Source organism: Typopeltis vanoorti, chromosome 1 (genome assembly GCF_054136105.1).
Source record: "Typopeltis vanoorti isolate ZY-2024b chromosome 1, IOZ_Tvanoo_1.0, whole genome shotgun sequence".
Classification (NCBI taxonomy): Eukaryota; Metazoa; Arthropoda; class Arachnida; order Uropygi; family Thelyphonidae; genus Typopeltis; species Typopeltis vanoorti.
Genome location: NC_143549.1, coordinates 170,328,408 through 170,347,516, shown reverse-complemented (window position 1 = coordinate 170,347,516; position 19,109 = coordinate 170,328,408). Strand labels below are relative to the sequence as shown.

At 35.3% G+C, this 19,109-nt stretch overlaps 1 protein-coding gene across 1 annotated transcript in view; it reads left to right on the top strand.

Moving 5' to 3' along the window:
* LOC150110639 (transient receptor potential cation channel subfamily M member-like 2) overlaps positions 1 to 19,109 on the top strand; it is a 658,320-nt gene that overhangs the window by 284,345 nt on the left and 354,866 nt on the right. The window contains exon 15 of the mRNA XM_090403554.1: positions 9,265 to 9,418. Coding sequence (XP_090259680.1) covers positions 9,265 to 9,418 — 154 coding nt within the window. The remainder of the gene's footprint in view (positions 1 to 9,264; positions 9,419 to 19,109) is intronic.

Genomic DNA, 19,109 nt, shown 5'->3' with positions numbered 1-19,109 from the left:
TGCAGGAGATGATGGTTGCTTTTCATTTTCACGAACTCCTGCCGAAGCTCTTCTGCTATGGTCCCGGCGTTTGCTTCCATTCCTAATTGCTCTAATCTATCTAGACACTTTTCATATATGTTAATGTTTTCATTCTTCTCGTTTACCCAAACAGTCCGCAGATCTTTCACATTTTTCAGTGCATACATATAGCAGTTTCCACAATGCATCCACTGCAAAAAATCAAGGCAGAGCTAGACTTTCATACAGAAGTCCTCCGTGCCACTGACATACGTTTCTTGATTAACTTTATGATTAACTTTGCTTCCAGCAATGTTGATATATCTAGTTGTTCGTTATAACATAGATGTCAAGTATAATGATAAAGTTCAAATAACATGGATAAGAAGCATGGACTATCGCTCATCTGTGTTATGAGATGTGATGGTGCTTTCCATTCTCTTGAATGTGAAGAAACATCACATCTGGATTAATATGAGTTAACTCATATTCATGAGACAGCTATGAATATGAGTTAACTCATGGCCATAGCTTTGTCTCAGAGACAGTGCTGCTGAAAGCAAGATATGTATACTTCCTAATGTTAAGCTGGATAGCTCTGATTTTCAGTAGACTAAATGTATGCATGTATCAAAACACTAAACGGTTATTACAATTCTGGTGGAAAGGCTTATACATTGGTCATCTATAATGGTATTATTTAAGGAAATAACAACATATACTGTGTATTAAGTAGGAAAAAACCTTTAATTAATACTTCCAATATTCTGGCAAAGTCAAACTGCCATCTTCAGGGAACAAAGAACAAATTGATATGTGCATGCAGGCACTACATAGGGTAAGTAAGACTGAATCCAGAAACAAAGGTAAGTCTAAAATCCTAAATAGCTTCCCTAAATGGTTGACTGAGATAGGCATTCTTGGCTGTTGAGTTGAAGTTCTTAGAATCAGTGTGCTTCTCAGATTTGAGGCAGTTTTATACAATTCTATTTATTGGAGTTAATTCCTTAAGGATCTGCGCGGTTAGCCTAGTGGCTTCATGCTTCACAACCTAGGCGTATCCTAGGTTCGATTCCCAGCGACGACGTGAGGAGCTTAAGGATCCTCCTCAGCCATAGCCAAGTTAGCCAGTCTTGGGCAGCAAGGTTTTTCTGCCAGTTTATCTGAGTTTTTTTTTATCCCACAAACAGGCAAACCAGTCCTCTTGAACACACATGGATTACCGTCAGGAATACTGACCCAGCCATAGGCCTGATTCATCAGCTATGCCGGTTCTGAGCCCAGATAAAATTTGGGGGAACTGAGATGGTGCTATACCATCTCAGCTACCCCAAACCCCGTAAAGGGGACTCACGGCCATTGTGTCATCATACAATAATTAATTAATTCCTTAAGGATGAGGCAGATTGCAGAAGCACTATCAGAACACTTCACAATCTCCTTAAAAAGGGTATCACTTGGTGTGTGGACATCACCAATAAACTAAAACCATCTAACACTAGACTCCCCCCCCAGATATATAGTCTACCAGAAATCCATCCAATCTAGCTATCTCACACAAAAAAAAAAAACACTTTTTGTAACACCATTCATCAAGGGATAGTTCTGGTAGAAGAGTAACCATAGCAAGTGATATAGTGGAAGTATTTTGTCATTGGTCAACAGCTAGCCAGTGAGCACTCTATGCTACTATGCATGCATGACCCTTCTCCCATATCTTGTTTGGTAGTTAATTCTGAATGGACCTTACTTTTTGTCCAGATGAAGCTTTTGCAGTTGATATGATAAAGACTGACATGAGAATCAAGGTATATGAACTGGAGGTGCTCATCATATTGAAAAATATAAGTATGAACACAGCAGTAGGACTGGACAGTATACAGGACCATTGCTATAAGAATGTGCAAGAGAATTGGCACTGCCAAAGTTGTATCTTAGTCTCAGCTCGGGGAAAGTTCCAAGAGAATAAAAATGAGAATAAGATAGTTCCATTAATAAAGGTGCCTCTAAGACAGAAATAGAAAATTACACATTACCTCAGTATCTCACGAGTGATGGTTAAAGGTAAAATTCAGGAATGGGTGGATAAGAATATGACGCCATGGGGAAGCACAGCTTGGTAAAAGTTTGGTATGCCTTAGCAACTTACATTTTATGACAGAGTGACGACAGATTTAGATAATGGAAATTGCTAAACAATGAAGCCCCTGTAACTTTATAAAGGCATTTGACAAAATACTGCATGTAAACTATTACATTAGTTGGCACAAATGGGAATGGATATGACTGGTGACATGGATGAGAGAGATGGCTGATAGACAGTCATCAGCAGTTCGTATATGGTAGAGTGGAATCAAGGCAAATGAGCATGGCTAGTGGAGTGCCACAGGGCTCTATACTAGGGACACTATTTAAATTATATATTAATGATATAGGGAATGATTTATCTAGTTGTTTACTGTTGATGCAAAACTGGAGAGAGCAATTGATAAAAGTGATGTAGATATCTTGCAGGATGATTTTTATAAATTGTCAATGTTGACAAAGGACACTGCTAATGAACACAGGAAGTTCAGAACCCACAGTGTCCACATTGTGGGTTGCGAATTTAATGTAGCAGAATGTATGGTTATGCATTTCAGAATGAAAAGATTACATCCTATGCATCACATTGATGGTACTAGATTACAGGGATTTGTGATGCTAGGAATCTGAGGATAATGGTGCACAGAGTTGAAGTTCAGAGGGTGTACTGAAAAAGTTGGGAAAATAACTCAAAGTAGATGTTGAAAAACTCTAACAAGAGCCACGTAAAGAGTGTTGTTATCCCTCATTTTTTGGCTATCATTTTTCTGCATATAGATCTGGTCACCTAGGTTACTTAGGGATGAGGAAGTGGTGAAGTGGATACAAGGACAAATCTGAGCTGATGACAGGTGTGTGGATTGCAGTTTAGCTGATAAAAAGAGGGGACATGATAGAAACTTATAAATTACTAAAGGGTTCTATAAGATGAACACAAAAGAAATTTTACAATAAATGATGGCACACTGATATAATATAGCAGTGAAAAGCAAACCATTGTGTAAGTCTACACAAAAGACAAAGTAGACTGCAAAGTTTTTTCAAAAATTGTACAGTGCCATGAATGTAATATGTATGCATGGGAAGATGTTGTGGATATTTATGTAGAAAGACTGAATAACAGAAAAGAACAAGTGTGGGAATGAAGGAAATGCAATATTCTGTGGACAATTTGGCTTGTTTAAATATGAGTTTAAACAGTTTCAATACGAGTAAGGAACATGGCATATGAGTCATAATACAAGTCGTAACTGACATGGCAGCTGAAGATTGTGCGAATGTTTAGAAAGTGGGTGGAAATGATGGCATGGTAAAATGTTTGATTGACAATAAAGTGGATGATAATTTATATGATGTTAAAAAATAGAGTAAATAAATGATAAATTGGCGACAATGACATGGAAAAAGAGAGCGCAGTTAACAGCAAGATGATGAGGGATTAGCAGCAAACAAGTGTGTGTGTGTGTGTGTGTGTGTGTGTGTGTGTGTGTGTGTGTGTGTGTGTGTGTGTGTGTGTGTGGCTGGCGATAAAAAAGAGAGAGTTAATGATAGCAAAAAATGGGCATAAGATTTAAAAGCTGAGTTGGTGAAGATGAGGAAAGAGATGAAATACACACAAGTGGTATTGTATAGCAATTCGATTATTAGAGGTGTGGTAAACAAGAAGATCCACAAGGTTTATTTTCCTGGTGGTAAAATGAATAGAGTGATTCAGGCATTGGATACAAGGATTAAGCGATCAAAGGAGTTGGTGGGGGGTAGTAGGGACATATGACTTGACTGAGAATAAGGAGAATGTAAGATTGGATATCAGGACGGTGACAGTGATGAGATGAGGCAGAGAGCAAGAATTATGAATGATATGTTGGCAGAAATCTGTGAAGAGAAAGCAGTGCAGTTTGTTAATGTGTGGAATGAGTTTGAAGGAAGAGTGAACTATATAAGTGTGATGGACTGCTTTGAATGGTTTTGGTGTGAGTCATCTGCACTAATTTCTCTTCTTGCTACTGCTGCATGGAAGTGCAATGAGTGCATAGAAAGAATCGGAGCAAGTAAGCAGCAATATGAAAGAGCAGGAGAGTAAGGAAGGAACGATTGAAATGGTGCTTAACAAGTGGGCAAGACAAATAGGGGAAAGGGGAAACTCAGGATGACAAGGTAAACACAATGTGAGAAATAGTGATGCTCCAAGAAGATGTGAATGCTTGTGTAAACAGAAAGGGAAGGAAATGACTTAAGATTAAAGAAAAACAGTTGGATTCATAGAAGATTCTAAGATGAATAAGGAGAAAAAGAAATAGCTCCAGGTAAGTATGGAGAAGTGGTATCATTGAAACTTGTTATAGATTCAGTATTGAGCTGTTATGTTTCTATAATGCAAGAAGTATAAGAAACAAGGCAAATGAAATGATTGCATTGATTGAGTTTGTTCACCCAGAAATTGTTGGAATAAGTGAAACATGGTTGGATGAAGATGACATCCTGACAGGAATAGAGGTGGAAGGGTATGATGTGTTTCGTGAGGATAGAAAGGGTAAAAAGGTAGGGGGGAGTGCTATTGATGATAGAGAAAGAGTTATGTCCACACAAAGTAGAGATGCAAGAGGGAAATAGTGCCAGCAGTTTTGAGGCAGTTTGGTGTGAGATAGAGGTGAATAGAATGAAATACTTGGTTGGATGTTGTTAGACCTGGTAATGTGGATGGTAGTGACTATGAAATGTATAATCAAATTAGCCAAGCAAATAAGAAATAGGTGATCATAATAGGCAAGTTTAATTATGGAAATATAGACTGGAATGATGAGATAGCAACTGGAAGTAAAAGAAAATGAATATTTTGAGGGCCAACTACCTCAGGCAGTACAGAGGTGCACATGAGGATTGAGGGTCTTGGATTTTATCATCTCATCAGAAGATGTTATTATAAATGAGGTGTCAAATCTCCCTCTAGTTGGTGAGAGTGACCATGAAGTGATTACCTGAGTAGTTGATAGCAGTGTGTGGACTTCTGTGAATAAAGGCAATATGTGGAACTACAAGGTTGCTGATTATGAGAAGCTCAGGAGACAGCTTGCAGATGTAGCATGGAATGAGGAGCTGGCTGGAAAGGAGATCAGTGCTGCTTGGGTGATATTCCAGAACTATCTAGTAGAAGCAATGTCTAAAAGTATTCCAAGGATCAGAAGTTTAAATAAGATAAGTGTGAAATGAATGAATGAAGAGATTAAGAAATCAAAAAGAGAGGAAAAAGACATTATGGAGGGAACATAAGAGGAATAATAAGAATCAATTCTATGAGGATTACAAAGAACAGACAAGGAGAGTGACTCGGTTGGTAAAGCTAAAGAAAGTGAAGTATGAGCAGCAGTTAGCTAATGAAGCCAAAAAACAATCCTGGCGAGTTCTTTTGATATGTAGCCAGCAAAAAAAAAAAAAAAAAGAATGATTATGGAAGGATGACATTGATTGGAGAAAAAGATATAAGAACAATTGCTGCAATACATATAGTTGAGATATTTAATGAGCAGTTCATAAAGTTCTTTCATTCTTGTGAATGTAACATTATGAAGAGTTTGAGAGAAGTAGATGATAAGAAGGAGAGACTGACTATAAATGAGCAAGATCTATATGGGAAATTGAACAAACTTGATGTGAATTAAGCTGTGGGACTCGATAATACATCAACATGTATTTTGACAGAATGTGCCAGAGAGTTGACATCTGCCTTGACATATTTGTGTAATATGTGTCTTCCATTGGGTCTTGTTCTAAAGGAGTAGAAGGAAGTCCATTTTATGCTGCTTCATAACAGAGGTGACAGAATTCAAGCAACAAAATAGGACTATCTGAATCTGCGTTTCAGTTGTTGTGGTTAAAGTGTTTGAGAGGCTGGTAAGAACCAGGATGTAGAATTAAGTTGACAACAGTGGTATTATATTTGATGAATAGCAGATTTGCTAAAGGGAGGTCATTTTTAGCAATCTGCTTACTTATTACAATAAGGTGACAGCTGCATTGGACAAAGTAGATGTATACACAATAGTATGTTTAGATTTTGCAAAGGCTTTTGATAGATTACCACATGATAAGTTGATAGTTAAACTAGAGTGGATGGAGTTAGATATTATTATGTCCTCACTTTCCTTATATTTCTTCTTACTTGGCTTATATTATTTACTTCGTATCTATATCATTATTAATTCCTTAATTCAACACTTTCTGTTGGAACCTTAATTATACTTCTTTAACTCTTTAGTGTATGCAGTCTCAACATTCACTTTGGGCCGTTAACAACTTTAAAGATATTGCACGTGGGTAGAAGACAAAGAGATTCCCAATGGACAATGGTAATTCCTTTGTTTCAGTGCTGGTTCTTTCTTTGGATTCAGGGAAAATTTCTATTATACTGCGCCACCCTGAATCCTAGATTTCTGAACAATGAAAAATCAAAGAACCAGAACTTAGCATAGTTCTGGCACACTATCCCTAATTTCTTAAACTATATGAAGTAGTTCAAACCTCATCTATCCTTAACTTAGTTTGCAGTCGTAGCCTTCCCTATAAATTACCTCCCGCCGTGGTTCGATTATTTATGAGCAGTGCAATAGAAAATGAAATCAGGCAAGTCAACTATTGAGTCTAAAGAAAACATTTAATTACACTCTAGTCATATTACATATCATGAATAAACTTTGGCACATGCTAGCTTCAATATCAATCTCAATGAAAACATAATTATCTAACCCTTCTTACTCTCTCTTAGCATGTATAAGTATCAGTTCAGTTAAAACATTCTATCAAAGGTAAATCATGAGCTTAAACTCCACAATACTAAAGATTATTCATTCATTGACATTAAAATTAACCATAATTTCTTCATTCATGTCTCAGAGTTACACTGCCTCTTAAACTATATCTCTAAAGTCCTTGCATAAAATTCACAACCTTCTAAACTTAATGTCCAACTAATAATTACAGTCTTTCTTCCTTTATACATTCACTAAACAGATTAATGTTTCTACTTTACCAATTGCTGGGGGGACCATTAGAACATCATACATATCATAATATAACATCACCTTCAGGTCCACCTTCTGTTCTGCATGGTCTGCATTACCCCACTGAATGAAACTTTTGTCTCCGGCAACGAAAGCAGGTGCTTGCCGTTCAATGGTCATCTGGCTAGGCAAGGCTTAGCTGTTTCTACAGTAATCAGGAACTCGGCTCTGCTTGGCAACTCCTTAACCGGCAATCTCCCAAGGACTCTTCGGCATGCTCTCTGCTTCGCTGATCCTTCCAAGGAACGGGGACGAACATCGGCAAGCAAAGAGGATGACAAAAAAAAGCCCTGAGCTGGTGCTGCTTCGCTTTTTAAATCCCACAGCCAACACTTCCTTACTACGTCATTAAATTTCTTCCTCTTTGCTCACATCACTTTACATCTCCCAGCACCTAGTGCCATAATCTCCCCTAGCATGCTCTTTGGTGGTGGTGGGGGGACCATGTGCTCTCCTTCCACAGTGCACGTGTTTTGCTTCTGGCTATCAGTACTTAATCCGATTAGCCTTCTCCCAGCCACATACAAATATTTATAAAATATTAGAAAAGTTTAAACTGGGCTATTCACAGTAAATAATACATTAAAACACTATGGACAAATAAATAGACTCTTAAATCATTATTGTTGCTGGTAATTTACAATCAATTTTATCCATCTGATATATCAGTATATGCCAAAATGTAAGATCCATGTTAAGTTCTGAAGAAAATATAAATTAATACAGTTTTAGTTTCATTCAGCTTAACAATATTAGACTAGTGCATCGGATTGGAGATTGGTTGTCTAATGGGCATCAGCAAGTTGTGTAATGGGGAGCAATATCCCAGAAGAGGAAAGTCACTAGTGTCACTAGTAAATTAACTGCCAAGAGGGTGCAGAGGTGGATAGCAAAAAAAAAAAAAAAAAAAAAATATATATATATATATATATATATATATTTGGACTGGAAAGCATTGATTATGAGAGCAGATCGAGGGAATGTAGTCTGGTGAATGGGTGATATGATTGAAACAACAGCTTAAACTCTTGAATGAGGTAGAACGAGGGGAATGAAGAAGAACAAGAAACCATCCCTTGAAGTTTCAAAGGAGGTAGCAAATAAGTTTTTTTTTTCATGGAGAGTGGAAAGCATGGAATGCATTGCCTGACAGGATGGCGAGATTACAAACAGTGAATGAATTTAATGTAACAACTCTGTAATAGTAGTTAAATTTTTCTGTTTAAACTAAAACTGATTTGTGTCTGTCATATATCTAGTTATGAACCACATCCTGCTAGTAACTTACTGGCCTAGTTGGCTGAATGGTTATCATATCCACTCTCCAACCAACAGGTTGCTGGTTCAAATCCTGCTATGAGTATGGATGTTTGTGATTTGTCTTTCAAGGTGGAAGATGAATTTCATTGCCGAATAGGCAATGAAATTCAACTTATATCTTATTCAACTTATTGGCAGTGAGGCAGTGGTGTGAGACCACTGCCTCACTTATTGGAAGCCTGAAGTGACTTTAAAAAGTTTTATTTGGTCTTCTAGAGCAAAGTTTCTGGACTTTGTAAAAAAAATAAGTCAAATATACAAAAAAAATCAATAAAAATGAAAAAAAAAAAATCCCTAGACAGTCCATAGTATGAATGTACTATAGGTTTGCAAACAATCTTTCATGGGTGGGACCAACATAAAAAAAAATACAATGTGACAAAATACTTTAAAAATAGTAAATAAAAAAAAAATTCAATAAAGGCATTTTACTTTTGTACTTGGGGAGGAAAGTACTTTCATACTAACTTTCTGACTATCATGCTTACTGGTATCATTCTTAGCACACCTTCCACTTTTTGTGATTTAAGCCTTCATTGCACTGAATGCATTTTATGATGATAATGTTGTGTGTATTTCATCAACAGGATTCTATTACACAACAGAATGAGAATATATTTAAAGCATATATGAAAGATTGTGAATCATTGAGAAAATTTCATTTTCAGCTTTCATTTCTTCCTGACCCTATAATGCTAGATCAGGGGAATCGTGTTTCTGTCTTGTTCATAAGTATTGATGCTTAAAGTTTTAAATCATGTAAAGTTTGTCTATCTAAACTTATTTTCAATTTCTCTTTCAGAAAGGAAAATGGTACATTTACTGAGAAACCCAAGAAACGAGTATCTGGAAATTTTTTAAGAGATAAAGAATTGTTTGTTCAGCAGCAGCCCTCACTATGGAAAATGATATATTTGATGTGGAGTGCACCAGTCACAAAGTTCTGGACTTTTCAGGTTATATATTGCTAACTTGTGTGTGTATATGTAATGTCCGATCACAGATGCAAGACCCTTGACTGGCAATGTGCCAAGAAAAGTCAGTTCATGTTGAAGGGGAGAAAGGAATAAGGCACTGTATGAATTTGTTACAGACACATGAAATCACATGTTTATACATAAAATTTTCCACATTTTTGAAAAAATAGTTATTTTTTTGAAAAAATTTTGAAATAGTTACCACTTTATTTTGAAAAAATAGTTACCACTTTATTTTTTCAAAATAAAGTGGTAACTATTTTGTACAAGCAAAATAGTTGCCACTTTAAAAACTAAATTTTCATAAAAGAAAAGCTAATTTTCCGACATATAATAAACACTCATCCCACAAAACACATTGATTACCCTGTTATTGAAATGGATTTGCCACCTTCTACCATGTGCAGGAGTGTCAAGGGGTCTCACATCTGTGGTCACACAGTGTGTGTATGTGTGTGTTTGCCATGCAGTCTCTGATTATCTACCACAATCTGTTCCTCATGTAGGTATTAGATGTTAAAATCAGTTTGTTTTTTTTATAGTAACAAGATTATAAATTTGAGGTTATATACTCTTAAACATTTCTGTGCTGTATTTTGCATAAAACGATACAGAATATTTTTCCTTATTAGTTCCCCCGTTGTTATTTTATTTAGTTCTTTTAAGAGTGGTCATTTCAGCACATCTAATGCATGACGGATTTCAGTATTTGACAAACAACTTTCAGAACACCAAACCAAGTATTTTCTACAGGTTAGAACCCCCCCCCCCCCTTGTTCATTACTAAGTAATAGAAATTTATGTTTTAAATATCAGTGAATTTTCAAAAAAAAAAAAAAAGAAAGAAAGTACTGGAAATAAGTAATTAAAATGTTGCACTCATAGTGGAATTAGCATAACTGAGAATGACTGACAAACTAGCCATACATCAAATTTAAAACTAGTTGGCAAGGAATCAGTGAATATTCAAGTTCTATTATAAGTGAATGTTGAGGATTTTGTTTGTTGTAATATGTAAGCAAATTGCTAAAGCATAACTTCCCCCTAATAAACCCACTCTGATCCTCATAAATAACACTGTTGTTATCAACTCATTTCTGAATTCTAGTCCTTACCAATTTCTCTAACACATTAACAAAAATTCCAGCGTGGCCTATAATTTGTAGCCTCAGTCTTATCCCGCCCTCCCCCCATTCCACCTTTATGAAGTGGAACAATTTTTTTACCACCTTCCATTACTTTGAGACTTGCCCTGTTGCAACCCCCCCCCCATGTTAAACATGTACCAAAGGTGCCATCAAGACGTGGCAATATATTGTCATGAAGAGTACAAAGAGCAAGCCAGAAAGGTGACATGGTTGGTACAGACAGGAAAAGTGCAGTATGAGAAGAAATTAGCCAATCAATAACTACGACACATATTGAAAGAACGCACTAAGATTTGTCGTAGTTATTGATTGGCTAATTTCTTCTCATACTGCACTTTTCCTGTCTGTACCAACCATGTCACCTTTCTGGCTTGCTCTTTGTACTCTTCATGCAGCTGATCATTATTAACATTCATCTCGTGTTGTCTTCATAGTGCCTTCTTCTTCCAGATTTCACTCTTAATCTTTTCATTCATCCATTTTATTCCTACCTTATTTAGTCTTTTTTAACTTTGGAATACACTCAGACATTGTTGCCAATATATAGCTCTTGATCAATTCCCACGCAACATCTGTCTTCTTCCCACTCAGCTCCTCTTTTCAACTATAGCTCCCAGTCATCTCTTAAGGTTTTCATAATCACCAGCCTTGTAGTTCCACATATATCCTTTCTATATAGAAGTTCTCATGTGACTGTCTACAATCCAGGTGATCACTTCATGGTGGCTTACCAAGAATTACCAACACGTTAACACAAGAATATTTGCCAAATATTTCAGTCTGAAATTAACAGACTATTATCAGTGGCTTGATAGGAACAGTTTTTACAAGGTGGAATACAAACAATTGATCATTCAAAAGTAGAACGAGCTGCATAATAAGCACTAAAGAGAGGTAAATTTCATCAGAGTGATGAATAAATTAAAGAAATAAATTATTAATTCACAATTTCATATAACAATCTTAATTTATAAATTGAATTAAAGATAACATTAGACTAATGTAAGAATTAGAAGGTCTCAATTGAAAAAAAAAAAAACTCAAAAAACTTAGTGTGTTATCCAGATTAAACTTTCCCATATTTTTGACAAGGATAGGCAATCATTTCGATTCAAGTTAGGGTGTTGAAGTAAGGCCTCTGCACTCTCTTTGAATAGGTGTTCAAATTTATAGCGACATCTGTGTTGAAGGCGAGTCCTGAACCACAGAATGTTGTGGCTTGTTTCTATCCCGTGTTGTGCCAATTCAGACTTATCGGATTTGATGTGAAGAATGTACGATTGATGCTCTTGTATTCTTTTTTCTATAGAGCATCCAGTTTGTCCAAAGTATGACAGATTGCAGTCACATGGTACTTGATATACACCAGGCAGCGACATAGTTGAGCGTTTATCTTTAGAAGAGGGGGAAATAGGTGGATATTTTAATAGGGATATAAGTGGCTGTTAAATCATATTTCTTAGAATTATTGAAATTGGTTCTGAAATTCTGGAAATATATTGAATTGGAACTTGACATATTGATCCTTTGTTGTTCTGGATTGGATTGAATTGTAGGAATTGAACAGATGTTGTGTTCTCGGAGAAGCTATTTCATGTAATGTTTGATAGTTGAAAGTTCTTTCTGTAATTCGTGGGAAGTTGAGCAATTAGTTCTAGCTCGTCGAATTAAACATTTTACGATTCCTGTTTTTTGATAAGGGTGATGGGCAGATTGTTTGAGAATGTAACGTCAAGTAAAAGTGGGCTTTCTGTAAACTGTTGTTGTCAGAATACCTGAAGGTGAACGGATGAGAAGGATATCTAAAAAAGATAACTTGTTGTCTTTTTCAATCTCTATGGTATACTTGATACGAGGGTGTAAAGAATTGATTTTGGCTAAAAAAGGATGGTAAGGAATCTCTGTTGTGAGGCCACACTGAAAAAATGTCATCTATATATCTAACCCAAAAGGTCAGTTGAGGGTATATTTATGAAAAAAAGATGTCTTCTAGATGTTCCAAATAAAGTTGGCTAGAGAGCAGGTGAAAGTGGACAACCCATGGCCGTTTCTTCCACTTGGTTGTAGAATTTGTTTTGACACAAGAAATATCTAGAGTGCATCACGAAATCGAATAATTTTATGATATCTTGTGGGAAGATGTCAGCAAATAAATGTAGTCTCTTTGAGAAGTAGTCTCTTTGACATTGGTAAATAGAGATTCTACATCGAAGCTCACCATAAGATCAGTAGGTTGTAATGAGATATTTTTTAATTTGTTTAAGAAATCAGAAGAGTTTTTCAAAAAAAGAGCGTGATTTACCTATATGTGATTTCAATAATTTTGCTAAATATTTGGCAATGCAGTAAGTAGGTGAATCAATACAGTCAACTATACGACGGAGAGGAATGTCTGTCTTGTGAATTTTTGGTAGACCATAAAATCTAGGAGGTCTTGCAAAATATGTTTTTAACCTTTCTATAGTGTCTGCATCTAAACTTATAACCTCATCTAGAAGGGAATTTAATTTCTTCAGTAGTGTTAGTGGGTTCGTGATCAAGTTCTTGGTTATGTTGAGTGATCTCGAAGTAAAACAGAAATTTTTCTTTTGTAATTTGAAGAATCTATAATTACTGTCACTTTTCCCTTGTCTGCTTTAGTGATAACAAGGTGACTGTTGCTTCTTAAAGAATGTAGCTCTTTCTTTTCAGAAGGAGATATGTTGAAAGGAGGAAGAAGCTTCCTCCTTCCAACATATCTCCTTCTGAAAAGAAGAGCTCCAACATAGTTTTGTATTAGATTTATGTTATTCCACATGGTACATTTCATAGTGTAGACAAATAAAACCCAAGTTTTCCTTGTTCAAAGAGTTGCACTGTAATGTCTGTGAAATGTATTCTTTACCAAGAGTGAGTGGATATTGCTTGCAGAGTGAGAGTGGAATTGTTTCAAGAGTGAGAGCCAGAAGAGTGGGTCAGGCCAAAAGAGTAAGAGTGATGCTGTAGATGTAACAGAGAATAGGTCCAAAATTGAGTGACAAAGAGACAGAGAATAGGTCCAAAAATTGAGTGACAAAGAGATAGAGAATAGGTCCAAAAATTGAGTGACAAAGAGACAGAGAATTGGATCGAGAGTTAGAGCAACAGTGAAGTGCATAAAAATGATAGCGTGGCTGATGTGGAAAATGAAGTCATTTGTAATGAAAGAGAGAGAGAGAGAGAGAGAATATGGTTACATGAGATTAAGAGGGCAAAGTGTGAATCTGCAGAACTATCTGCAACAGTGAAGAGCATAAAAATGATATCATAGATAAGTGATTCTGTAGTGCAATTGGAAGAACAGTGGTACGCTGCACCCTTCGATTGGAAAAGGCTAAAAAAGGCTAAAGGTTCAATTCTCGAGAGGAATTTTATATGGGAATTTTTCAATTGAGGGTGAGTTAGCCAATCTCATACGGAGGTAGCAGGGATTTTTTTCTCCCAGAAACTCAAGTTTTTCATCCCACATTGAGAAAAATTAGCCTTCAGAACACATGCAATTTATAGACCAAAAATATGTGGTGTTAGATGATCATGGTAGTGGTAGTTTGGTGAAGTTCGTGGATTAGGTGGTGGAAATGGAGAGCTGTTGAGTAGGTGCCCTCCCTCAATAAGTCTTTGGACTCCTTGGAGGTGTCACAAAATAATAATAATAAAAAAAAAAATAATGATGATGATGTGAAGAATGAAGTCAATTCTAATGAGGAAGACAGTATGGTTAGATGGGGTTAAGAGGAAAAAAGCATGAGTTTGCAGAAATATCTAGCAAGTAGAACAGCTGAGAAGATAAAGAAAGAAAAAAAGCAACAAGAAAAGAGAAAGTAAAGAGCAACTATATAGAAAAAAGGGAGACTAAGGCGAGAATTTTGTATGCCATTTCCATGAAAAAAGGAGTGCTTAACAATAGACATTTTCCAGGTGTAAAGATTAATAATGTTTGCAAGGATATTAGAATGAAGAAAGTAATAATAGCAAGTGAAAATGAAAGAATCACTTGATTTTGTAGGTACAAATAATTTCAAAGTAGATAATTTGCAAGGATATTAGAATGAAGAAAGTAATAATAGCAAGTGAAAGTGAAAGAATTACTTGATTTTGTAGGTACAAATAATTTTAAGGTAGACAAGTGTGGTATGAGAGACGCCATGAAAGAGTTACTAGAAGTAGCAAGAGAGAAGAGTGAACAGGTAAAGATAGTAAGTATTGTCACAGTATGATAAAGATGATGTGAGAAGGAGGGCTATGATTGTAGATGAGTTTATGCATATGTTATTATGAGAATGATGTGGATGTGTAGTGTGGTTAGGTAGGCAGAAGGATCTAAATTGTTGCAAAACGGAGTGAGATTGGAGGTGTAAATAGTGGAAATTAGAACTGTTGTCTGTGTGTAGGTATCGGTGAAGCAAATGAATATAATAATGAACAAAAAATGCTGAAGATAGTACTGCAGATAACAAATCAGAATTAAATAGCTAATTAAAGCACAAGGATAGCTGTGGGCATAGGGAACAATTGCACTTTATGTACACTAATGCCAAACATTCAGCACAAAAGGAGAGGGAGACATTTTTTAACATTGGTTAATTCCTTTTCTTGGTCAAAAGTTATTCCTATTAATGAGATATAGCCAACAGATTTTAGTGGGATGTGAGATGTATAGTACTTTATTGGGATAGGGGTATTGCTGATAATATCAGATGAATTGCAGCCATAATGAGTAGGAGTTCAATAGGAGAAAGGTGAAAGCAATGCATTTGAGGCCATTTTGTGTGAAATAGAGACTAGTAGAACAAAATAAATAGTTGATTGCTTTAGGCCAGTGGGATGCAAAGGATGAATTGCATGCATTGGCAAACAAGTTCAGCGAGTGTAATGCAAGTGATTATTAATTGGAATTTCTTTGACTGTTTGGAACATAGATTCATATCAGAAGAGAGAACATGGGCAGAAAGATATATGGAATTTATGTAATTACTAAAGAATTATTATTTGAAGCAGAATCTGATGGAAGGTGCCAAGGGGTTGAGAGTGAAGATCTTATAACTGCATCAGAAGATTTGTCTGTAACCAAGGTGACCACATTCTCTTAACCTGGAAAGTGACTAAATGTGTGAAATTTTCAGTTTAGAAGTGGGGTATATTGAATTATAGCACTGGTAGTTTCAGTGAAATCAGGAGACTGCTTGGAGAAGTGCTGTAGAATAAGAAACCGCATAGGTTGGATAGTGCATGGCAAATGGTAATGGAATGTTCAAAGGAATGTTCAGAGTGCATGCCTAGAATCAGGAGGATAAATCAAATGGAAGTTAAATGGGTGAGTAAACATCATTAAGCAGAGCTTCAAAAAGAAGATGAGTTTGTGAAGGGAATTTAAAGAAAAAGTGATAACCAAGCACATGAACAGTATACAAAGCATAAGCCACAATGACAAGTGACAAATATAATAAGGATGAAAAAATCGGAATACAAGAGGAAATTAGCTATGAAAATCAATGATAATCCCAAAAGAATTCTTTTGGTATGTGGTGAGCAAAATGAACAATGGTTGCTATAGAATAATATTGGTGAATTCTAGGTCATAAGGTGACTGATATACACACAAAAAACTAAATTATTTAATGATCATTTGCAAGGGTGTACCAGGTGGAGATATTGTACTAACAAGTGTGGCAGGGACTGAAGTGGATGTGGTGGTGGTACCATATTGTTTAATTAAAGTCAAAGTTCTGGCTGGTCCCAAGGTATTGGAAAGAAGGAAAAATAGTACTAGTAATGTAGAAAATTACCAACCAGTCAGCATTTGTGAAGTGATGATCATGGTATTGGATAAGTTGGTTAAGGAAAAAATCTGAGATTGCATGGATGGTATGGGATACTGTATGAAAGGCAGAATGGTTTTTTTGAAAGGTAGGTAGCTTCTAGATAACTTACTTTTTATAATAATGTGACATCTGAGATAAAGGTAATGGTTTCAGGTGATACTGCTGGACTTCATAGAGGCATTTGATAGAACTCATCATGGAATTTTGTTATATAAATTGCAGCAAGTCTGGATGGATACAAAGCTGGTAATGTAGATAAGAGAGCAGCTGATTGATAGATATTGGAGAGTAGTTTATTCAGGAGTAGACTTCAGGAAAAGGTCTGTGATTAATGATGTACTGCAGAGCACAGCACTTGAGACATTTCTATTTAATTTGTATATTAATGATATAGAAAATTATCTGGGAAATATTCAGTTTGTGATGCTTAATTGTATAGAGGTATTTAAAAAAGATGATGTAGAGATCTTGCAGGATGACTTTAATAGACTGATAATAAGGACAGAGGAGAATGCGTATCAATTCAATGAAGAAAATTGTTAGGATGCACATTTTGTGATGAAAAGATTACCAGCTGTGTACTACACACACTGAGCTACAGGAAATTCATCCACAAGAAAGCCAGATGACCATATCTATTTTTTGCAAGTATGGTCATTTGGGTTTCTTGTGGATGAGAAAGAGATGCAAGAATCCAGATGTGAAATGACCAAGATTGTAGGTCTGTGGAACTCTCCTTATGACGATAAGTTGAAGGTGTGTGGTTTGCAGAAATTGTTTAATAATGGAGATATGATAGAGACATATTAGTTGCTTAATGATTTTTCATAGTTGGTAGAGTAAATAATTTTTCATTGTATGACTAGTTGGTGCAGAACCGGGGAGAAACCCTGCAAATTGAACAATGGTGTGAGAACTGGATTTTGTTTTTGCTTGGTAAGTGGTGAATGACTTGTCAGAGAATAGATTGCCAGAACTGTGTGGTTTATTAGTGAATGAGTTCAAAGCTAAATATATCTATTGTGTGGAAGTTAGTTAGTGCTTTGTGAAATGTTTAGAGCCTCCCTCGATGAACTTGCAGATTCTGGAGATCCCCTTGCAATAATAATGATAATAATATGTTATAATTTTGTTCATTTTAATCAGATATAATGAACATTGTTAATATTTAAAATATTGATTTTGCTGACCTGAGTATATACTCAAAAACAGTATGATTATAAAATATGGATGAAGGAAAAAAATTGATAAGTTTTTTCCATCAACAACAAGTTGAACAAGTTAAATATTTCTTAAAAATGTAGTGTTTCTAAAATAAGCTAAGAAGCACTTTGTGTAAGAACTTTGTTCTGGCAGTGTTGCATATATAACACAAGTTGACTTTAGCACATCACTTTTTCCACATAATTACAAAGGTATTTATGCAATACCATCAATAGCACTAATACATCTCTCAGCTTACATGAAATCATTATCAAATACCTTTAACTAGGAATTGACAGCATGATTCAAAGAGACAGAAATCACCACATTTTTTTCAGGACATCTGTAGGTGGTGAAAATCTCTCATATGAATGATCTAAGGCATTGGTACTTGGCCTTTTTTAGATCATGCCCCACATTAATGCCTCATGAAAAAGTATAATGTATGAAAAAGTAGTATGAAGTAGTAGTAAAATATGAAAAAGTATAATATAAATAGGTAATTCAAATAAAAAAGGAACATAGGTAAAACTGTTTTTAATTTGACTTTCTTCAATGAATATAAATTTTATATTACACTTTGTATATTAGAAAACATAAATTGAACTCAACTCAGGAAAATAAAATCCAAGTTAATGTGATTTTTGAGCTTGATGTCTGCTGCAAAGAGTTTTTATTTCAGGTACTAATTTAATCAATTTCAATCTCAAATTTCCATGGTTTGTGATATCCAGACAATTTCTTTTTTTCAGTAACAAGTCATTTGCAGCACTAAAGCCACTTTCAACTAAATATGACGACAGGACAGGCAACAGTAATTTTCTTGCAAAACTAGTTGAATTTGGGTATTTCGTTTCTGTCTCATCACAAAGCCATGCCATTGTTCCTTTTTATGTTGAATAAAATTCTAATAAATTCATCATTTTGCATTTCTGAGAGTTCTTCTTGATAGTGCATGACCCAGTGGAAGCTGGTGAAATTTTAAATGGGGGGTGCTGCCTACACAAAATTAAAAAAAAAAAAATTATATTTTCCTAATCAGTAACCAATTTATTAATAAATAAATCTACAGATTTATTTATTAATAAATAAATCTACATTTATTTATAAATTAATATTAATTTATAAATTAATTTATTTATATTTATATTAATTAATTTATAAATTAATTAGATTTATTAATAAATTGGTTACTGATTAGGAAAATATAATTTTTTTTTTTTTAAATTTTGTGTAGGCAGCACCCCCACTTAAAATTTCATCGTCTGCCACTGGCACGGCCCACAACAGTTAGGTCCACTAGCATTGGGTGAGTTTTCCAAGATAGAAAATCAGTTTCTTTTAAATCAAGGAAAATAAATCACAGGCCACTTTTCTCAGGTATCTGCAATAACAAGTACAGCAGCATCAGTTGCCTCACACTTATTTAGCCAATAAAATTGGTTCAAAATTTTAGGCTGAAAATTCTTTTAACATAAT